Below are 24,874 nucleotides of genomic sequence, written 5' to 3' on the forward strand. Positions count from 1 at the left end.
TAACTCTGCCAATCATCTCACACGTTCTGATATTTGTCTTCATCTCTATACAGTGATATGACCTAGTTAGCAGGGGCGAGATGTCTATCTGCATAAATCATATTGAACACTCGACAAAATCAAGGTCTGGAATATTTTTTTTATTTATTTTTTTAATGTGTAGGAACCCTGGGGCGGGCAATCACATCCAAATCCCTCCTGTTCTTGAAGCAGATTCAGGGTGTCCCTGGCCTATTTATGTGTTTGTTCTGGCCTACATACATTCCACCGCCAATGGCTGCTGCAGCTGCCCTACTTGGGTTTGCACCTGCGATTGTGCGTATGTGTGTGTGTATGTGCGTGCATGAGCGCTTGTATGTGTCCGTCCACTTGTGTATGTATGTGTGTGTGTGTGTGTGTATGTGTCGGGGCCTGTGTGTAGCCCATATGTCTATGTTTATGTGTGTGACGTGCATGTTTGTGTGTTTCTGTCTGCAGGCGCGGGGGCAAGCTCAAGTGAGGCACCAGATGGCTGCAGACAGTAAGAGTGATTACTCCTCCTACCTGCAAAAGTTCAACCAGGAGCAGAATGAACATTACTACACAGTCATCCCCAACATATTCCAGGTAGATACGTTACTATACACTCATCCCCAACATATTCCAGGTAGATACATTACTATACACTCATCCCCAACATATTCCAGGTAGATACATTACTATACACTCATCCCCAACATATTCCAGGTAGATACATTACTATACACTCATCCCCAACATATTCCAGATAGATACATTACTATACACTCATCCCCAACATATTCCAGGTAGATACATTACTATACACTCATCCCCAACATATTCCAGATAGATACATTACTATACACTCATCCCCAACATATTCCAGGTAGATACGTTACTATACACTCATCCCCAACATATTCCAGGTAGATACGTTACTATACACTCATCCCCAACATATTCCAGGTAGATACATTACTATACACTCATCCCCAACATATTCCAGGTAGATACATTACTATACACTCATCCCCAACATATTCCAGGTAGATACATTACTATACACTCATCCCCAACATATTCCAGGTAGATACGTTACTATACACTCATCCCCAACATATTCCAGGTAGATACGTTACTATACACTCATCCCCAACATATTCCAGGTAGATACATTACTATACACTCATCCCCAACATATTCCAGGTAGATACATTACTATACACTCATCCCCAACATATTCCAGGTAGATACATTACTATACACTCATCCCCAACATATTCCAGGTAGATACATTACTATACACTCATCCCCAACACATTCCAGGTAGATACGTTACTATACACTCATCCCCAACATATTCCAGGTAGATACGTTACTATACACTCATCCCCAACATATTCCAGGTAGATACATTACTATACACTCATCCCCAACATATTCCAGGTAGATACATTACTATACACTCATCCCCAACATATTCCAGGTAGATACATTACTATACACTCATCCCCAACATATTCCAGGTAGATACATTACTATACACTCATCCCCAACATATTCCAGGTAGATACATTACTATACACTCATCCCCAACATATTCCAGATAGATACATTACTATACACTCATCCCCAACATATTCCAGATAGATACATTACTATACACTCATCCCCAACATATTCCAGGTAGATACGTTACTATACACTCATCCCCAACATATTCCAGGTAGATACGTTACTATACACTCATCCCCAACATATTCCAGGTAGATACATTACTATACACTCATCCCCAACATATTCCATGTAGATACGTTACTATACACTCATCCCCAACATATTCCAGGTAGATACATTACTATACACTCATCCCCAACATATTCCAGGTAGATACGTTACTATACACTCATCCCCAACATATTCCAGGTAGATACATTACTATACACTCATCCCCAACATATTCCAGGTAGATACGTTACTATACACTCATCCCCAACATATTCCAGGTAGATACGTTACTATACACTCATCCCCAACATATTCCAGGTAGATACATTACTATACACTCATCCCCAACACATTCCAGGTAGATACGTTACTATACACTCATCCCCAACATATTCCAGGTAGATACATTACTATACACTCATCCCCAACATATTCCAGGTAGATACATTACTATACACTCATCCCCAACATATTCCAGGTAGATACATTACTATACACTCATCCCCAACATATTCCAGGTAGATACATTACTATACACTCATCCCCAACATATTCCAGGTAGATACGTTACTATACACTCATCCCCAACATATTCCAGGTAGATACGTTACTATACACTCATCCCCAACATATTCCAGGTAGATACATTACTATACACTCATCCCCAACATATTCCAGGTAGATACGTTACTATACACTCATCCCCAACATATTCCAGGTAGATACGTTACTATACACTCATCCCCAACACATTCCAGGTAGATACATTACTATACACTCATCCCCAACATATTCCAGGTAGATACATTACTATACACTCATCCCCAACATATTCCAGATAGATACATTACTATACACTCATCCCCAACATATTCCAGGTAGATACATTACTATACACTCATCACCAACATATTCCAGGTAGATACATTACTATACACTCATCCCCAACATATTCCAGATAGATACATTACTATACACTCATCACCAACATATTCCAGGTAGATACATTACTATACACTCATCCCCAACATATTCCAGATAGATACATTACTATACACTCATCCCCAACATATTCCAGGTAGATAGGTTACTATACACTCATCCCCAACATATTCCAGGTAGATAGATTACTATACACTCATCCCCAACATATTCCAGGTAGATACGTTACTATACACTCATCCCCAACATATTCCAGGTAGATACATTACTATACACTCATCCCCAACATATTCCAGGTAGATACATTACTATACACTCATCCCCAACATATTCCAGGTAGATACATTACTATACACTCATCCCCAACATATTCCAGGTAGATACGTTACTATACACTCATCCCCAACATATTCCAGGTAGATACATTACTATACACTCATCCCCAACATATTCCAGGTAGATACGTTACTATACACTCATCCCCAACATATTCCAGATAGATACATTACTATACACTCATCCCCAACATATTCCAGGTAGATACATTACTATACACTCATCCCCAACATATTCCAGATAGATACATTACTATACACTCATCCCCAACACATTCCAGGTAGATACATTACTATACACTCATCCCCAACACATTCCAGGTAGATACATTACTATACACTCATCCCCAACACATTCCAGGTAGATACGTTACTATACACTCATCCCCAACATATTCCAGGTAGATACATTACTATACACTCATCCCCAACATATTCCAGATAGATACATTACTATACACTCATCCCCAACATATTCCAGGTAGATACATTACTATACACTCATCCCCAACATATTCCAGGTAGATACGTTACTATACACTCATCCCCAACATATTCCAGGTAGATACATTACTATACACTCATCCCCAACATATTCCAGATAGATACATTACTATACACAGTCATCCCCAACATATTCCAGGTAGATACGTTACTATACACTCATCCCCAACATATTCCAGGTAGATACATTACTATACACTCATCCCCAACACATTCCAGATAGATACATTACTATACACTCATCCCCAACATATTCCAGGTAGATACATTACTATACACTCATCCCCAACACATTCCAGATAGATACATTACTATACACTCATCCCCAACATATTCCAGGTAGATACATTACTATACACTCATCCCCAACATATTCCAGGTAGATACATTACTATACACTCATCCCCAACATATTCCAGATAGATACATTACTATACACTCATCCCCAACATATTCCAGGTAGATACGTTACTATACACTCATCCCCAACATATTCCAGGTAGATACGTTACTATACACTCATCCCCAACATATTCCAGATAGATACATTACTATACACTCATCCCCAACATATTCCAGGTAGATACATTACTATACACTCATCCCCAACATATTCCAGATAGATACATTACTATACACTCATCCCCAACACATTCTAGATAGATACATTACTATACACTCATCCCCAACATATTCCAGATAGATACATTACTATACACTCATCCCCAACATATTCCAGATAGATACATTACTATACACTCATCCCCAACATATTCCAACATCATTTGGAATATCCAACCGGGAATATGCCATTTACATGACCAGTATCAAATTCGGAATATTGTCATATTCTGAATAATAATGGAATATTAGTGTGCATGTAAACGTACTGTAGCACATGTCAATGAACCCTGTATTCACCTGGGAACATGTTTGCTTTTGTCTGTATAGCAACTCCAGGAGATGGAGGAGAGGAGAATCGAGAGGTTAGGAGTGTGCATGAAGACGTTTGCGGAGGTGGACCGCCAGGTGCTGCCCATCGTAGGGAAGTGTTTAGACGGCATGACCAAAGCTGCCGAGTCCATCGAGGCCAAGACTGTGAGTACACACCAGCCTACACACACACACACACACACACACACACACACACACACACACACACACACACACACACACACACACACACACACACACACACACACACACACACACACACACACACACAGCACACACACACACACACACACACACACACACACACACACACACACACACACACACACACACAGCACATAGAACACATCACTGTTTGATCAGGGGTGGTTCTCACTCATTCATTCACTCACTCAACATCCGCACTATACCAATCAGTCCTTTGCTATAGCAATAATAAGCTAATAGCTACAACTGATTTTCACCAGATTTTTAGAAGATGCTGAAAGTTAGTGGAGGAAAACAAAGGCTCAAACTGAGGAGGGAGGACTTTAAGAGCTGAAGCATTTACACACAGACAGCTACTAAAGTAATGTAGGTGACTATCACTGTCAAGCGTGGTCGTAGAGGACAGTTTGACGAGTGCACTATAATGACCTGTTATGGAAACTGGAGAAAACTAACAAATATATTCTAAATCTTCTGTAGAGCAGACATGCTGACATTGCTGAGATCCACTGGCTTTGTATATCTCAGACTATCCACATTTCTAAAGCCAAAATGCATGTGTTGGTTTCAGAGTTGTCCCATGCCTTTTGTTGTATGAATTCTGAGGACCATATTAATGTAGCGTAGTACTTGCTAGCACAATGTTAGCAATTTTTTTATATATCGTATCGGTCTGATGAGCAAAATAACAGCAATGTTTAATATCGGTTAATATCGGCCAAAATGTTCATATTGAGAGGAAACAAGGTAGTAAATCTATGATTTATGGGCTTTTCCAAATGTTTTGGAAATAAAGAAAGCATGTGTTTTTCACAGTATGTACACAATTTGATTATCATAGCAACTTGTTTTTATACAGATCATAGACATCACTGATTATCGGTTATCCGCCGCAACACCGTTGTTCATATTTATATACATTTTTATATTAATATATTAATATTTATATAAATATAATAAATATAATATATCAGTATCGGCCTAAATGTTAATATCGGTGCATCCCTACTAGGACTGTACTTGCAATAGAAAATGAGCGTGTGATATATTGAGATGTCTCATGTTGGCTGCCTGCCTTATGTGACAACAAAACAAGAAAATCCCCAGGGATTGTGTGTGTGTGTGTGTGTGTGTGTGTGTGTGTGTGTGTGTGTGTGTGTGTGTGTGTGTGTGTGTGTGTGTGTTTGTGTGTGTGTGTAGTGTACGTACGTGTGTGTCTAGCTGTGTGCATGGACTAGCTCCAAGGAGATGACTTAGGCCTGTGACTAGCTGTTGCAGTAAACAACGGCGGGGAATAACAGATCACATGCTTGGTCTCTGGTTAGTCTGGTTGGTCTCTTGGTTGGTCTTGGTTGGTCTCTTGGTCTCCAGCTCTCCTTCTTCTCTCTGGTATTCACCTTATGTAGCCACGCCCATTTGACCCGGTTCTGTGGCCGTCCTACGACTTCCGGCTAAAAATAATAATAAAATAAAATAAAAAATGGCTGCGCTGCTCCAATATCATCTAACTCTGAATTAACTACCGTAAATTCCGGACTATAAGACGCACCGGTCTATAAGCCGCACCTTCAAAGGTGACTATTTTTTTCTTCTATAAGCCGCACCGGTCTATAAGCCGCGGGTGTTTTGATGTTTAATTACCATATGTAAGGCTTCGTGCACAGAGGGGATTGTCGGGAAAGAGATCAGGTCACTAATCCCCAGACAAAATCACACATTGTGGTATTTTTTGTTTTTTTTACAGTGCACACAGTGTCCGCGGTGTGGTGAAAAGAGGGCAAGAGAGGAAATTAAAACAGAAGTGGATTTATAGTTAGAAAGAGTGCTAAAGAAGAGAGAATTCCGTTTTTTATTTTTTTATTTTAGTTACTCACAGTACTATTGACCAGTCCAACTCAAAAGATATTCGGCAGTTTCACTTTGAGCTCTTGTTCCGCCGCTGTCCATCAATGGTTATGACGAGTCTCGCTGGGTACAGTACGCCAAAGCGATATCCATTGACTCGATGATGCTGTTGTATGTTGCGCGTTTCTGTTGCACCAACGCGGAGAGGTCCTGCCGGACGAAAAAGCGCGTACCCTCCCAGGTGAGGGGCTTCTTCCCCGCAGCCTGGAGGATGAGTTGACGGTCGGGCCAGCGGAGTAGGCAGATGAAGATGGCCCTCGGTGGCAGGCCGGGGTCTGGACGTGCGCCGCGGCCGGGCTGTCTGCAGCCTGGGGTCCGCTCTGCTGTGCGGGAGAAAGGAGGAGGAGGAGAAACCGCCACCTCCACAGCCAGCCACCTCACACACCCCAACTGTTTAATAGTGCCCGGCTCGCATGCCTCTCGGTCGGCTGGCCGGACAATATGCACCCCGCTGCAGCAGCAGCTTCGGGAGGTTTTCTCACTGTGTTCGGGACTTCGGCTCTAACTCGGCCAGATGGCTGGACACGAGTGAAACTCTTCACGGTTGCATTATTTTCTTTAGTGAGTGAGTGGATGGACTTCTGCACGTTTTCAAACTTGTTTTCAAGCTGCTCAAAACCTCTGAGCGATGTCGGACTTAATCGATAGTGTTTCACGGAGTAAAAGTTTAGCCCAAGCGGTGTATCTCCAGCCTCCAGCAGGTGAGTCATTTCCTCATTCATGGCGTGATTGCTTCGTCTTTTTCTTTCTGCTTACCTGTGTTGTGTTATGTTATGTTATGTTATGTTGTTAAAAGAGGGCAAGAGAGGAAATTAAAACAGAAGTGGATTTATAGTTAGAAAGAGTGCTAAAAAAGAGAGATTTTTTTTTTTTTTTGGAAAAAATCCATAGATAAGACGCACCGTTATATAAGCCGCAGGGGGCAAAAAAGGCCAAAAAACGGGAAAAAAGCCGCGGCTTATAGTCCGGAATTTACGGTAATAATTTAGCCAATTGTATGTAACATACCAAATAAAAGCAAACGGCAATGTCTAAGAATGCAACGCCATGTAACTGGCTCGTTAAGTCTCGCATTCCAGGGAATTATGTTAACGTCTGTGGGTCTTTATTGACGTTAATGGCTCGCGCTGCTATCGCGCTGCCTCGGAGGAGAGAAAACTATCTGAAGCTTTCTTTGTTGGAGTCCAGGTATGTTTTACAAGAAAGTGCTCGTCATTGTCGACGATAACGTTATCTGACCTGGCTAACAGTGCATACTTGCTTGCTTGCTGTGTACCGGCTCAAAGTAGTAGGCTACGTTCTTTATTTTACCCCTTCACTGTCCGCTCCAAAAACAACTCTTTTATTTTGCGCCGTGACCGCGGGAAGTGTTAGGTGGACCCGGAAGAATTTGGTCCACTGTAAGGTCTGAACATAAGGTGAATACAGTACAGCAGGTTCTTCTCTCTGCTATACAGTACAGCAGGTTCTTCTCTCTGCTATACAGTACAGCAGGTTCTTCTCTCTGCTATACAGTACAGCAGGTTCTTCTCTCTGCTATACAGTACAGCAGGTTCTTCTCTCTGCTATACAGTACAGCAGGTTCTTCTCTCTGCTATACAGTACAGCAGGTTCTTCTCTCTGGTATACAGTACAGCAGGTTCTTCTCTCTGCTATACAGTACAGCAGGTTCTTCTCTCTGGTATACAGTACAGCAGGTTCTTCTCTCTGGTATACAGTACAGCAGGTTCTTCTCTCTGCTATACAGTACAGCAGGTTCTTCTCTCTGCTATACAGTACAGCAGGTTCTTCTCTCTGGTATACAGTACAGCAGGTTCTTCTCTCTGGTATACAGTACAGCAGGTTCTTCTCTCTGGTATACAGTACAGCAGAGAATCACAGAGCGGGAATCACAGAGTAACTCACCATACCATACCATACCATACAATCACCATCACGATGGTTTCACGATACAGCCATTCTGCATCACAATATCTGTGTAACTGAAGAAGAAAATAGCCCTAAAAAGGCAAAAAGCAGGAATTATGCTTTTGCAATTAGCATTGTGCAATTAGCATTGTGGTGTCAGTTTCAAAGAATTTGACACTGAGATGAAACAATGTACAACAAAGTGCTTTAACACACACACACACACACACACACACACACACACAGAGGATAGTATCACAATATATTCCAGTATCGATATTTTGTCCCACCCCTACAGTACACAGTAACAGAGTGTTGACCCCTGACCCCAACCCCTTCAAGCCCTCAGCCCTTATCAGTTCACACAGGCACACTGCACTTGACTAATATGCTTTTTCCCTCTGAGCAGCCTGGCTGTGTCCTGACCTTAACCTTCCCATCACAACTCCTGCCTGACACATGGAGCTCTTTCCTCCTCCCCTCCTGTCCCCTCTCCTCCCCTCCTCTCCTCTCCTCTCCTCTCCTCCCCTCCTCTCCTCTCCTCCCCTCCCCTCTCCTCCCCTCCCCTCCCCTCCCCTCTCCTCCTCCCCTCCCCTCCCCTCTCCCCTCCTCTCCTCTCCTCCCCTCCCCTCTCCTCTCCTCTCCTCCCCTCCCCCCCTCATCTCCCCTCCCCTCCTCTCCTCCCCTCCCCTCTCCTCCCCCCCCCCCCTCTCCTCTCCTCTCCTCCCCTCCCCCCTCTCCTCCCCTCCTCTCCTCTCCCCTCCACTCCCCCCCTCTCCCCCCCCCCCCCCCCTCCACCCCTCTCATCTCCTCTCCCCTCCTCTGCTCTGCTCTCCTCTACTCTACTCTCCTCTCCCCTCCTCTCCTCTCCTCTGCTGTCCTCTCCTCTACTCTCCTCTCCTCTCCGGCCCACACACTGAATACAGCCAGCCTTTCTCCATCTCTTCCAGCACTCTGTGCCTCACTGATGACCTGCTAACAGGAAACGCCAACATAAGCAACTGAGTCACCAAGCTGCTATTGTTTCTGCCATGTTATCTCCAGACCTGCTGATTAGGCTGGACAAACCCAACAAACAGGAGATGCAGCAGAGTGCACGGACATGCCCCTTTGACTCATTACTTGACATGATTCTTCTTCCGTTTTAAAATCAATATGTAGCAATACATGTATCATGGATATAGCAAACATAAGGCTGTATCCTGACCTCTGTCCCCCCCCCCCCCCCGTTAGGACTCGAAGCAGGTGGTGGAGTCCTACAAGTCGGGGTTCGACCCCCCGCCAGACGTGGACTTCGAGGACTACAGCCAGCCCATGAAGAGGACGGTGTCTGAGACCAGCTTGCCCAGAGAGCAGGTCCCCCCCAAGGAGAAACCCGGGGGCAAGAGCAAGGGCAAGCTGTGGCCTTTCATTAAGAACAAGAACAAGGTAACACATGAACACACACGCTGAACGTCACTCGCTGAACACACACGCTGAACACACACGCTGAACACACACGCTGAACGTCACTCGCTGAACACGCACGCTGAACACACACGCTGAACACACACGCTGAACGTCACTCGCTGAACACACACGCTGAACACACACGCTGAACACACACGCTGAACACACTCGCTGAACACACTCGCTGAACACACACACTGAACACACACGCTGAACACACACGCTGAACACACACGCTGAACACACTCGCTGAACGTCACTCGCTGAACACACACGCTGAACACACACGCTGAACACACACGCTGAACACACTCGCTGAACACACTCGCTGAACACACACGCTGAACACACACGCTGAACACACACGCTGAACGTCACTCGCTGAACACACACGCTGAACACACACGCTGAACACACACGCTGAACACACACGCTGAACACACACGCTGAACACACACGCTGAACGTCACTCGCTGAACACACACGCTGAACGTCACACACACTCGCATTTCTTTTACACTCGAGCGCACGGTGAGGCGCACGCCGTCTCACTGGCGTTTATCGTGCGGGGACTCGTCATTCCGTTGTCCTCGTCTGGAGGTGTCAGCTTGCACGTGGACGACCTCTTGGTGGGTTGGGGTGGAGGGTTTTTGTGAGGTTCCATTGTGTTCTGTCGGTAGTGTCGATGTCTTGTAGTGCAGTAGCTACATGTACAGATCAAATATGTCTTTAGTGTTGTCATTTTTAGTCATTGTTACATTAATAACACCTGCTATGTATTTCGCTATCAATTTGATTTGTGTCTAGAAGTTTTCGACTTCTGTTTAGTTCTGTTCAATTCAAGAAATGTGTTGCTGGTAGTGCCAGTTTTGTTGTTGTTATTATTTGCCACCCGTTTCCTTTAACCCCCTCGCTGGTCATTCACTGGCAGTCACCCTCACCGATGTGGAGCCTCCCCTGTGTAACGTTAACCCACTAATGCATTTCTACCTTCACCCTGCGGATGGACTCAACTGTCACATATTAACCGTATCGCTCTCACCAGACCCCAAATAACAGTCTCTCTCCCTCACCATCACCCCTTGACTGTCTCACTGGTGATCTCCCACTTCTAACCAGCAAAGCTGATCTCTGGTTGTCATACGGGCAGATGTGGGGGGTGTGAGGTGGTGGTGGGGTGGCACTGTTTTATACTGAGCAGGATCAGGGGCTGAGTGAGTGATCCGGGGGGGGGTGAGGTGGGGGGCGGGGCTAGATCAGGGGCTTGAGAGCAGTGTTGGGGGTAACTCATTACAAAAGTAACATATTACATGTAATATATTACTTTTAGCAGCAACTTTGTAATAGAACTTATTACTTATGGGATTTCAGTAATATTATACCAGAATACAGTGTCAAGAGTTACAAATTGAGTTACATTTAAAAAAAATCAGAGCACATATTTAAAAAAAGATACAATCATTTCCTAATCAAACTGTGTGTTTTTATGCAAATAACCACTACAGATGACAATAACAAAGAAAAACAATAACATTTAGAATTTTGGATTGTTTACAGTGACTTGAAGGCGGTTGAAATTATTTTTCGGGATGTTCCGGGGCTGCGATGTCATTCTGCTGCTGCTGTTGTTTTGGTGAAAGTAATGCAAAAGTAGTGTAATAAGTAACGAGTTACTCTACACAGACAGTAATATTGTAAAGTAACTTATTACTTTCAAATGGAAGTAACTAGTAATTTGTAGTATATTACATTTTGAAAGTAACTTGCCCAACACTGCTTGAGAGTGATCGGGTGTGTGTGAGAGAATAGTGAGAGAAAGGCTCATCAAAGGAAGAGTGTGTGATGATGACAGACGAAAAAATCCAGCCTACTTGTGCGTGTGATGATGTCATCCTGGGCACTGAAAAGAAGGCTTAGCTGCTTAGAACGCTGATGATATCAGTACTTTATGTACGAGTGGAAAAGTAATGACCTAGGTGACGATTCTGTGACATCACAGCAGCAACAACAACAAAACGTACTTCCGGGTGGATAACGTCGGTGGTGCTGCATCGGCGCTACGCCAGAAACGAGTGTGAAATAAAGCTGAAAAAATGTGTAAAATGTTAATATCTATAGTCCTTATTCGCTAACCCTGGGCGGCACCATATTGTTGACATACCGTCCTGCGCGCACACAGCGCTGCAGCTGACAACTAGTAACGGCCTTATTGTCCTTTCTGTTCCATTACAAAATAGCGATGGTAATGACAGCAATAAAAGAAAACACCGTTGTTATTTGTATGCTGCCGTTATAATGCCTATAATAAATAAACAAAATAACGAGGTGAACAGACTTTGCTGTGAGGAGCTGTCAGAAAGTTTCACCTGTCTCTCCTAACTATCCACACCTCTCCTGTGCTGCTGACGTATCCTCAGTCTCGCTCCCTTCACGTCTGTGGACGGTAGAGATAGAAACAAACCACGGGGACTTTATTGCTGTCGTTACTACAGCCATGCCTAATGCAGGTCGCCATCCGAACACAATTGGAACGATACAGGTAACGCTAACAGCGGCTAGCTTCCTATAAACGCTGCTCCACATAGGCTGTCACTTGAGAGCTGCAGCGCTATGTCGACAATATGCCGGCGGTGGGCAAAGATATCGTACGTGAGTGACGTCAATCGAATAAGGTCTATAATGATTAAAAATTGCAATATTTTGACATTCGGAGTGAGAGCAGAAGTAGCTGAAGGATTTGATGTATAATGTAGTGTGTGAGCTGTCACAGTTTTAAAATGTGTGTATTTAGTAAAACGTGCAGCCTGTAAAGTCTGGTAGTAATAATAATAATAATAGATTGGATTTATATAGCGCCTTTCTAGACACTCAAAGCGCTTCACATATCAGGGGAGGGAGGGGGAGGGAAGTAGTGAACAGTAGTGACTTGTGACATCATACACACTCAAGGATGGCTCCATACTGTAGGATCCCATTATAAAAGTTGAAAAAAAGTATGAAATTTAAACTGCAATTTTTCAAAAAGTACAAAAGATATCAAAAAGCTAAATTAAGGTGATAAAGTACTAAAGGCGGTGACCCGTTTAAAGTTTGAATGCAGTGTCTAGCTTAAAGTATGAAGGAGTAGTTTGAGTTCAAAGAGGGCATGGTTTGACCATGCCCTCTAAAACGAACGAATGGAATTATCCACCCGGAAATATAGCCAATCTGTTTGCAAACATTCTGATTGGTCGTACAGCAGAATGTGTTCAGGAGCACAGGCAGACATATATATAAGGCCATGTTCAGACTAGGAGGCCAAATCTGATTTGTGAACTTTAGTGACCTATTAATGACTTTATCCAGATTGGTTTTATGAGTCTGGACGCTCCAAGTCTGATTTGTGTCACTTGTCCCAAACCACATATGGAGGTAGTTTCCAATCTGCTTTCGACTGATGTGACTTGATTGTGGACGCACAGATCCACCAAATCTGATTTGAACGTCACTCGCAACTCGTCATCAAATGCTTCTGCGCAGGAAAACCACGTCACCAACGTACGTATTTACTGACGCCCACGTCGTTACCATAGCAACCCATGCAGATAGGCTGTTTAGGTCTGGACACACAGATCCGACTTGAGAATCAGATTTGTGGCAGTGCGGACACACTCCCAAATCAGATTTGGGAAACCAATCAAGATAATGATGATTAATGACTTTATCAGCAAATCGGATTTGCCTGTAATGTGAACATGGCCTAGAGACATACTGTACATCCTGTGTCACACAACACACGCACACACACACACACACTAGGGATGCAACGGTATGAGTTTTTGACGATATGATAACCTTGGACAAAAATACCACGGTTTCACGGTATTGCGGACCATTTGTGTTTTTACAATAGCCGAAATATTCCCATACAGCCGACGTCGTCTTTTTAGATGGGGGAAAGTTCAGGGGGGTCCTTGCGGCTCCTCTCTACTGTGCTCTAGTCTAGGTAGGCATGCAGCCAGGGGGAGGGGCCACGTAAGCTGCACTCTGCAAGCGACCTGGGCACTTTGTTTTGGGGAAACAGCTGATACCGTGGGGAAGGTATTACGGGACATTTTAGTGGTTTTGATCCCGTGACGTTTTCAAACCGCGGTATACCTTCAAACGGTATACCGCTGCATCCCTAACACACACACACACACACACACACACACACACACGCACACACACACATGCATAATGGAAAAACACACACAAAATGCATGGTTTTCTGTCTCTTCAAGATTAGCATCAAAGGATTCATATTTCATCAGAATATTGCATTAAGTGTTTTATGAGTTGCTGTAGAAACTATTGCCTTTATAGACGGCTTAACTGCATTTATGTTGCTGGGGAACCGTTTGAAACCCAGATGATTTCCTGTCAACTATTGTATTAGCAAACACTGCAACAGGAAACAAATGCAAAGGTTCATTTAGAATGTTTATGTTCATATCAAATTGAAACCTCTATACATACAGTGCCTCCCCAAGTCCAGAGTTGGTTAGTGAATCCAGGTAGTATTCCAGTTGATTTTGTCAACCATCTCTCTGATCTCTGGTCTTCTGAATCTCTTACCCATGCATGCTCACTGAGCGGTACAACTCATCACTGCATCATTCTCTAACTCCCAAATCACCGCTTGATCAATTAAGCCAGTCGACTGTTTTTGGGACAGTAAGAAGAAGGCAATTAGCTTTCTCTGAAGAAAGACCTCAAATTCTGCTGCTGACGTCCTGCGGGATGTGGTGACCTTCTAGTCCTCGCTCGCATGTGACGAGGTTTGAAAAACAAATCAAGCGATTGTAAAATGGAAAGCCTAGTGCATGTGCTTCGAGTGAAACTCTCTGCTTGGTCGCGGCCGCTTGCTTTAACGCCCGTTTAACGCTTCCTATATTCACTCTTGTTTGTTTTCTTCTTTTGACATTTTGTTGTTTTGTTTTTGGTTGATCTTGTTTTTCTGTGTTGGATGGTTTTCCACAGCAGCATAACAACTGAAACACTAGGTTCGATGTTGTCTTTTTGTGTTGCGTTTTGGGTTTTTCTGTTTCTCTGTTTTTCTTTTTAATATTTGTAGGAGGCTTATTTATTTCGTTTTGTGTTCCTTCCTCTTCTGTCTTTTTTTTGTTTGTTGGATTCGTGCCCCTCCCCCCTTCTTTCTTCCATATTCTCTCCTCTCTCTCTCCGTCTATGGCTCCCTCTCTTACTGGTAGCTTATGTCCCTGTTAACGTCCCCCCACCAGCCCCCCCCCGCCCCCCCAGCCTCGCCCCCGCCCTCACCCTCTGCTGTTCCCAACGACCCCCAGTCTCCCAAGCAGCACAAGGAGCCCCTCTCCCACCGCCTCAACGACTTCATGACCTCCAAACCCAAAATGCACTGCCTCCGAAGCCTGAGGCGAGGGGTAAGTGTGTGTGTGTGTGTGGCCAGCAGCTCCGTGCACGTGTGTGTGTGTGTGTGTGTGTGTGTGTGTGTGTGCGTGCGTGCGTGCGTGCGTGTGTGCGCGCGTGTGTGTGCAGTGTTTTCCCTAGAAAAATATTCAGGCCTGGGGGGATTTCGAAATGTACCCCGACCGCAACGGTGGGGACCCTCGCTGGCGACGCTAAACTTTTAGCTAACCTGTTCACATCTATGTTCGCAATGGCATCCCAAGTATCATCATACTGTTATGGGATGCGATGCGAACAGTTGTATTATGGGATGTGCGTTTCCCAGGCAACGACACACGTTGACACGTTTTGGAACAGCGCTGCACGCTGGCACAATGCTCCTAAAAGCAAAATGCTTATTGTTTTGAATGATTTGGCATCGTCTATTACTGTCAACACCAGTATTGCTGTATTGTAATAATATGCCATAAAGGTTTATTTAAATTTTGGGGAGATTTAAAAAATCGGGGGCGCCAGGCCAACGGGGGCGCCGTTGGCCTGGCGGACCCGCCAGGCCTGTAGAATGGTAGGGGAAACACTGGTGTGTGTGTGTGTGTGCGCGCGTGCACGTGTGTGTGTACGCGTGTCCTCCTCACCTGTACCTCTGAGCTCTCTCTACCTGCACCACTGTATGGGTGAGGTCACATGACCGCATCTTCTTGCTTGGCCCTCGGTGGAGTTTCAGGGTCATAATGCCTACATGTTCGTGTTGTCATGAAAAATGTGTCATAGCAGTTGACTTCAGTAACATTTGTCCCCATTACCAATAACTGGATGTATATGTAGGCAATGTGACCGCAGTTACGAAAAAGAGTGTTCACATTGGGCCTATGGTCGGCCCCATCACAGCTTTATACAAGCTTTATATAAAAGCATTGGTACAACTTTATATTGATTAAGGTACACATATTCCCCTTTAACTAGTTGCTTATTAGCATGCATATTAGTATCATATTGATTGTTTATTAGTTATTATAAAGTAGGGATGTCACGATACTAGAATTTCAACTTCGATACCGATACCCAGGAAAATATCCATACTCGATACCATTTTCGATACCACGTGATGCCGACACATCAAAAATAAAGTTAGACAGATGGACGGACAGATGCACATTTCTCCATAATCTAGGCCCGATAAAACTCATTAAAACTTTGCACTGACAGCAGATTAGCCCTGCTCTAGTCATCAGCCTATCAGAACATGTTTAGCTTGTTGAAGCAACAGATACCCACCAATGATAGGGAGGGGAAAATCAGTGATGTTTTAATTAAAATAAATCATTGCTGGCATCGAAACTGTTGCAAATGAGTATTGCATCCGTTTCAAATTTGTAGTATTGATAATTATCGATACTATTGATACCTGTTGCAAATGAGTATTGTATCCATTTCAAATTTTTAGTATTGATACTTATCGATACTATCGATACCTGTTGCAAATGAGTATTGTATCCGTTTCAAAGTTTCAGTATTGATACTTAATATCGATACTTTTGACAACCCTATTATAAAGCACTTATTAAGGCCTTATTCTGCATGACCGTATTCTACAACTACTAGGACATTAATGAAGATTTTTCCCTCAATAACCTCTTAAGTACTGCTTAATGATAGTGAGTAAGCAATTAGGATCATTATGCTTTAGTGGTGTACCACCTGGCCCATACTGAGCTAAGATCGTAAGCCAATATGATGCTAATATGCATGCTAGTAAACAAGTAGTTAATGGTGAATATGTGCACCTTAATATAAAGTGCTAGCGCATTTTGCTGTTCAGAATAGTCATTGACTTATTGCCTTATTACAAAAGGACTAATATGGTATCATCAACAAATGAGTAAACAAAGCAACAAGTCTGTGACCTCTGCTCATACAGTGCTCAGCCTCTCTCTGCTCCCCTCAGCATGCCTGGTCAGTGCCCAGTCTGTCTCACCAACACCCTCTCTCTGCTCCCCTCAGCATGCCTGGTCAGTGCCCAGTCTGTCTCACCAACACCCTCTCTCTCCATCGTGTCCCTTCACTCCTCATATTAACACCGTGCTCACCGTGCCATCTCACCAACAGACAGAAAGTAGCAAGATGCCTGAGCAGCAGTCTTGGCAATAGCATGGAGGCGTCGATGGCTCCGCCCCCCTGGCCGCATGCACCTCTCCACAGATCTATGCTGGAGGCAGATTGCTTTTCCTCGCACACGAGACAGGAGACGGCTATAAGATCTGGCAATGACCGACCGCGGTATCCATCAAGTGATGGGTAGCGGATAATATGGCAGGGGCGTCTGATGTAGGCTGATTGAGTCGCTCAGAGTGGAGTGGAGACGGCCGATGGGAGTCATTTTAGACAGGCTTCCCGGAGGGCGGCTTAACACGAGCGCTTTATCAGCGCCAGCCCCAGTCCCGTTGTCATCACCGGTTCCTATTCTCAAATCCAATCCATGTTGTTAATGGAATTTGCTGGGGACGGACGACGCCTGCCCATGATGCAGTTCACCCCTCCAGCTCTCCCTGACCTCAGGAATAGGGCGTCTGCTCACGTGTTCCTTCCGGACGCCACAAATATACACTGTTTGTGCCCGTGTTGTATTTTAAAAAGGGGCAGCTTAGTTACTCAAAGTGCAGCCTTTCTATAGATGGGTGCTAAACGTGACGTGTGGAAAAGCAGAAGAACAATACGCTGCAGCGGTGGAGTGTGGGAGCGCCATCGTAGAGGAAACGATTTGAAGGTCGAGCAGAAGGAGGAAGTGCATGTTTTTTTTTCTAAGGTGCCAGAGATGGAGCAGGAAGTGCACGTTTGTGAAAGCGGAAGTGCTGAAACAGCTCTCCAGAAGATAGAGGTGAAAACCTAAAGCAGATGCATTGTGTTCTTTACTACGCGCAGATTAAACAAATTCAGTTTGACCTTACTGTAACGCATTCAAGTTTCAATGAGGGTTTGGACTTGATTTTTGTTGTTGTATTGTTGTTGTACTAGAAGCTTGTCTCCGAAGGTATATCCATATATTCATATCTTATTTTGACAGCTAAAACCCATTGAAATTATTTTCTACTTCCATTGAAATGATTTCCCCACTCCTTTCCATACCCCATGCGATAACCTGTTTCTGTTTTTTCCATGTATATCGATGTTGTTTTTGACTTCGATTATAATTTTTACAATGTGTTTGCTTTCTTTTAGGAATAAATCTACAGCATACATAGGCCCAAGAAAAGAAAGGGAAGAAGTAGCTCCGGTAGAATAACAAGTCCCGCGGGGATGCTAGCCCCCTCACCTCAGCAGCACAGACAATATGGGCTAATGCCTCAGAGCAGCTGCTGGTACCATTCCCCAGCCCTTTAACAGACGGGCCTGTGGTCCATATGGTCAACTTCTCCAGCAACACCTCCTCACCTGTTCCTTCTATTGGTGGGCGAGACACGGAAAAGATCTAATAAAGATTTAATAAAGGCTGGTATTGCCAATGGCAAGAGATACAACTTATTTCCCTTGATCTTTTGTAGCTGCAGCTGGAGTTATATGAACAAAACGCAAGCTGTTTTCTCTGCCCCACCTCCTGCAGTGAGGATAGAGAACCAGTGGAGGTGGGTGCCGTCTGTCTGAGCATGCCCAGTGGAGGGACATGGCACACCCTACAGGCGAGCCCTCGTAGTGCATATCAGCCCTCTAGTCCATCAACAGTCAGCGTATGAGTGTTGTGTATACGATGAGATGAGAGTAGGGCTGGGCGATATGGTTGAAATCAATATCATGATAATCTCGATATCAATATATATCACAATATGAATGTATGCGAAATCACATTAAATAACCAAATGAATGATAATCATCTCATTGAACTTTGAAGTTTTCAAATAATATTCCTACCATCCATACCTCATTTTATCAGTTTTTTTAAGTCAAATTTGCTCGTCGTCATCCTTTTAGACTGCAGAAATGTGCGTCACCATATTGAACTCTCTTCATATCGTCCCGATATGATTCCACGGAAAGTCGATAAACGATCATGTCGAATTATCGTCCAGCCCTAAGTGAAAGGGGAGGAGTCAGTGTGTATTGTGGGCGTGAACTTGAGAGCCCGAGTGTAAGAGCGTGTTCTCTTGTGATTGACGGAGCTGTTGTTCTCTCCTGCGACCACCGGCAGCAGCACTCCCCCCGCTCACTCATTTATCACAAAGAGCTCATGAAGAGGACTCTGGGCCGGCCCACATATGCTTTCGAGGCCAGGCAATATGTAAGCATGTGTGTGTGTGTGTGTGTGTGTGTGTGTGTGTGTGTTTCTGTGAGTGTGTGTGTGTGCGTGTGTGTGTGTGTGTGCGTGTGTGTGAGAGTGCGTGTGTGTGTAGGTGTACTGTGTGTGTGTGCGTGTGTGTGTAGGTGTGTGTGTGTGTGTGTGAGAGTGCGTGTGTGTGTAGGTGTGTGTGTGTGTGTGTTTCTGTGAGCGCGTGCAGGAGCATGGACGATATGAACTAAAAATCATATCTTGGCATTTTTAGGCTGAATGGCAATACACGATTTATGTCTCTGTATTTTCTATAAAAACAGTCAGTGGGCTAAATGTTCAGTTGTGGTTGTAAGTCAAAGCCACAAAACAAGACTGATCAAAATAAAATGCAATGACCAATGACTATTGGTGCTTTCACTAAATATTATTTACACAATGAGATTTTTGATGAATAATCATCAGTAATGTGGATATAATGAACAAGGCAAATAATAGAACAGCTAGAACAGTCTGGTCAGTTGAGAAAATGACATCACTTTACTGTAATGCAGCCTTTAAAACCAGGAAAAGACAACACTTATGCCATATCATGATATTACGATATCCAAAACCATTGATAGGATCATATCGCGATAGATGTAATGACATATTGCCCAGCCCTAATGTGAATGTCGTGTGTGTGTGTGTGGCTGTGTGCATGTTCGTGTGCGTGCGTGCGTGCGTGCATGTGTGTGTGTGCGTGCGTGCGCGTGTGTGTTGGTGAAAGCCATGTACAACACAGACAGTAGTCTCATTAATAATCATATTGTAGACATCCACAAAAGCCATTTCTAATCTGACACATTCAGTCTCCAGGAGGGGTTTCTACCTCCGACGATTCTATTTTCTCACAAAGGAGGCTAGTGTCTGTGCCTGGCTCGGTGCCGCTCACGTGGCTCCGGGCCCGTGTAGAACCGAGTCAGATGATGGGAGGAGACGATGACCTCATTCCACATCCCGCACATCAGCTTGAGGTTTCTGTGTCGCCCGCCGTGCGAGTCCTTTCAGGCCTTCTCTCCGCTCGCTCAGCATCTCTCAGGGGTCAATTCGCCCCAAAGTGTCACCAGCACCCGAGGACGTGGAGATTGGGCGGTTGTGTGGATGCTATTCATCCTACCCGGCAATCGCCCTTCCTCGCCGTTTCCACCTGGCTGTCACAGGTGGGCGTTTCCACCTGGCTATCACAGGTGGGCGTTTCCACCTGGCTATCACAGGTGGGCGTTTCCACCTGGCTGTCCCAGGTGGGCGTTTCCACCTGGCTGTCACAGGTGGGCGTTTCCACCTGGCTGTCAGGTGGGCGCCACATCAGGCGAGGTGTCGGTGACACTTTGGATCGGGGTCCGGCTTACAGTACCTGTAATTCACCCCTCCAGGGCTTTCTCTGTGCTGCCATAGCTGTGTTACCCGTCTGTAAGGACCATTTGCCTTGCCTGTTATATCTCTGTCTGTCTGAATGGAAGAAACGCTCGAGCTCCAAGAATGATGCTTGCTTTGTTTTTGACTTGATCATGCCAAGACATATAGAAATACACAGGGGGTGGGCAGGGGGTGAGGGTCAAGAGGTACCTTAGGGAAGCCCAGTCACAGCAGGTGGGCAGGGGGTGGGGGTCAGGAGGCACCTTAGGGAAGCCCAGTCACAGCAGGTGGGCAGGGGGTGGGGGTCAAGAGGTACCTTAGGAAGGCCCAGTCACAGCAGGTGGGCAGGGGTTGGGGGTCAGGAGGCACCTTAGGGAAGCCCAGTCACAGCAGGTGGGCAGGGGGTGGGGGTCAGGAGGCACCTTAGGAAGGCCCAGTCACAGCAGGTGGGCAGGGGGTGGGGGTCAAGAGGTACCTTAGGAAGGCCCAGTCACAGCAGGTGGGCAGGGGGTGGGGGTCAGGAGGCACCTTAGGAAGGCCCAGTCACAGCAGGTGGGCAGGGGGTGGGGGTCAAGAGGTACCTTAGGAAGGCCCAGTCACAGCAGGTGGGCAGGGGGTGAGGGTCAAGAGGTACCTTAGGGAAGCCCAGTCACAGCAGGTGGGCAGGGGGTGGGGGTCAAGAGGTACCTTAGGGAAGCCCAGTCACAGCAGGTGGGCAGGGGGTGGGGGTCAGGAGGCACCTTAGGAAGGCCCAGTCACAGCAGGTGGGCAGGGGGTGGGGGTCAGGAGGCACCTTAGGAAGGCCCAGTCACAGCAGGTCTTTCCAGGTGGGTGACTTGTTTAGTGGAGCCTCTAACAGGATTCCAGGTCATCTGCTCGAGCTCCACCAGAGAATGTCTGTCAACCTCTCGCTTCTCTTTGAATTCAAAACAATAATAAGCACTCAAAAGATTGCATAAATAAGCTGCTCAGATTCAGCTCTTTCCACTCTAATTTCCCATAATTTATTTAGATTTAATAGTTACAGATCATTGTTCCTTTATGAGTTCTACCATTCAACCACTTTAACCTTTGTTTGGAAGTACATTATAGGTCAGTGACGTGTGTAGAGTTTTCTTAGCTGAGTTGTTGTTGAGGTGAGTTACGATGGCTGTCTTCAACCCGGGGAACAACTTCTCTTCCAACCTGTCTTGTGTATCTGCCTCCATTCCAACCTGTGGAACATGATCTGCTTATCATGATCCATGTTTCTGGTGCCCTCTGCTGTCTCTTGCCTGTCACTGTCTGTGACGGCAGTAGACTGTGGCAGTAACACCCGTCCCTGCTGTCACACAGTCACTATTCCTCCCCTTCTTCTGTCTTTAGATTTCTCTCTCATTCTTGACTTCATGCTTGTGCAGTAGACTTGACATTTCTCATGTTTCATTAATCCATCATATCACATGTTAGACTTCACCATTGGAAAAGAGTGCGCTGTTCATATCCGACACTGATTCATATTTTAAATGAAAGTTTTTTTTGTGTGTGTTATAAAATAAATCCAAATACTTGAATTGACATACTCCACAGTGTGCCCTCTTTTCATTAACTGGTGAAGTTTGGCAGAAGGAAATCTTTACCGTCAAACAATTTCTGTGTACCGGAAAAATGACCAAAATGCTCTTGACTGTATTACGCTTCTGATGTTGACTTGTTGTGTCTGTTCTCTGTCTCTCTCCTGCGCCTCGCCCATTTCTCTCTTGGCGTGAAGCTTTCTCTCAAGCTGGTAAGCATGATCGTATAACCACACGACCGTAGCGGCATGACCGATAGCACACGCATGTCACGTCCTCCCAGTAACACCAGTGTCCATAACGTTCTTGTTACGCTCGTTACCTTTTTTGTTTTGGTCCCAAGTTATTCATTGGTTTATTTTGCTGTGACACAACGACGGACTTCAGACTCATGTTGTTGTCTCATTTGTGTGATATATATTTTGTTTTGTTTGTTTGTTTGTGTTGTGGTTGCGTCCTGTCACGTCTCTCCCAACTGTGTGTTGTGGTCTCTGTGGGTGCAGATCACACTCAATTCCCACGTCCGGACTCTCATTGAGGTGATCAGATTTACGCTATATGTTATATCTGTCTGTCGCTTAGTCTGTCTGGTAGTCCCTGTTCGTAGTCCCTGTTCGTTCGTAGTCCCTGATCATTCTTGTGATTGCTAGAATCAAGGCTACGTATGATAAATTCTGGTCTTCTGTAGTGGTTGTTCACACGCGTCCTCCTTGCACTGCATGCCACTTTCAGTAGATGTCTATTCACTTACCCTGATGTCACGGCGAAGGCCTCAAAAATGCAATGTGGAACTATCCTAACTGCTATCCTAACTGCTATCCTAACTGCCTTTATAGAGTGTTTTTCTCTCAAACTAATGGAAGAAAACTGTACAATGGCAAGCCTCAACAGAGGAATATCAGCTGTTCATCAACAATTTCCTCAGAACAAAAAAAAATCACACTTTGCAGATCAGCTTTACTTTGTGGTGGAATTGACCTACGCCATTTCTACCTAATCATTTGGTTTTTATTAAACCTACATCCCGTATTACACCGAAAAATACTTTTCAGGGTTCCCACGGGTCCTTGAAATCCTTGAAAGTTTGTGAATTTGAGGAGGGGGGGGTTCTGAGGTACACAGAGAACAGGATCACTCACACCTGATGTCACTTGTCATTGCTAGCGGAGCATGTGTCAGTGCATGATGATGACACCTCTTTGTTATGTTGCATGCCTGGTAAGTGTTGCGTGGTGATACAGGAAGATCACCGTGGTAACCAGCTGCTGTGGGTGAACTGGTTTTTGTGCAGTGAACCCTGACCTCAAGCCTGGAGCACATTCTGTACACTATTATCCTTACGGTGTGTCCCATCGTAATGAGTGAGATCTAATTGAAACCCTGACCTATCCAGTCCAGCACCATCTTTTGCCACTCAGAAACCGAAGCGCAGAGCAGCTAGCGCTATCTGATAGCAACATCGATAATTATGTCCACAGAGGTTTGGAGAGACGGCCCAATAATGTGACTCATCAGTTCGGCATAACGGACTGAAAACTTTCTCATCGGGACATGTGATCTGGTCGCTGGCCTGCCAAGACTCCTCTCACTCTCACTCAAGCCTCCAGTTAAGAACACACAGTCCTGTTAGAGAACAGACAGACAGCTTCATGCCCAATAGCCAGCACATCATTGAAATACAATAAGATATTTGATTACATTTTCTAAATACATTCACTCAGAGTGCTATCCTGATAATAATGTGACCTCACCTTCTGTCTGTTTCGCTCTACGTAGGAGTCTGGACTTCCAGCTGCCCACTTCCATTTCAGTGGGCGGGAGTAACTTACTTGCCTTGATAGACAACTCCTTCAGCCAATCAGCTTCGCCGAATCCACTGGGAAAAGAACTGCACTTATGACTGCGTTTACTAACGTTAACATTACCGCTCGTTGCTTCAGGAGACGCCATTACTGTTTTGCCAACGCCCTGAACGGCCCGGTTATGTCAACAACTACGACGCAGTCCCTGATTGGACAGATAGATAGAGCCAGAGCCGTGTATATAGAAGAGTCGCGACATCTCCATTCACTCCAATGGACCAGTTTTTTACTCTCAAGAGTTCCAGGGAGTAAGGTCCTGGATTAAGCAGCACTGTTGAGTTGCAGCAAAATGGAGTTTGTGTTGTACTTTGAAAGTTTTTTTCTTTTTTTTTTTCTTGAATCAAATTGTACATTATCAGCTTTATTTTAGCATGCAAAAGTAGCGCGAGACCCTTTCCTGGCTGTTCATTGGCTAATGAGTCACGCATTTTGGTCCTCCGCTGACGCCACTCTCTCTCTAGAGGA

The 24,874-nt window shown here is 44.9% G+C and overlaps 1 protein-coding gene across 4 annotated transcripts in view; it reads left to right on the forward strand.

Annotated features, from left to right (window-relative positions):
• Nucleotides 1–24,874, forward strand: part of fnbp1b (formin binding protein 1b) — a gene marked incomplete at its 3' end in the record, with an annotated part of 122,776 nt that overhangs the window by 85,766 nt on the left and 12,136 nt on the right. For 3 of the 4 annotated variants that reach the window (XM_083642146.1, XM_083642145.1, XM_083642144.1), the window contains exons 7-11: nt 478–606; nt 4,461–4,607; nt 9,717–9,911; nt 15,257–15,352; nt 23,051–23,086. In XM_083642146.1, coding sequence (XP_083498272.1) covers nt 478–606; nt 4,461–4,607; nt 9,717–9,911; nt 15,257–15,352; nt 23,051–23,086 — 603 coding nt within the window. The remainder of the gene's footprint in view (nt 1–477; nt 607–4,460; nt 4,608–9,716; nt 9,912–15,256; nt 15,353–23,050; nt 23,087–24,874) is intronic. The other variant, XM_083642147.1, reaches the window with a different exon arrangement.

Source organism: Poromitra crassiceps (genome assembly GCF_964638095.1).
Source record: "Poromitra crassiceps genome assembly, chromosome: 8".
In the NCBI taxonomy this organism is placed as follows: domain Eukaryota; kingdom Metazoa; phylum Chordata; class Actinopteri; order Beryciformes; family Melamphaidae; genus Poromitra; species Poromitra crassiceps.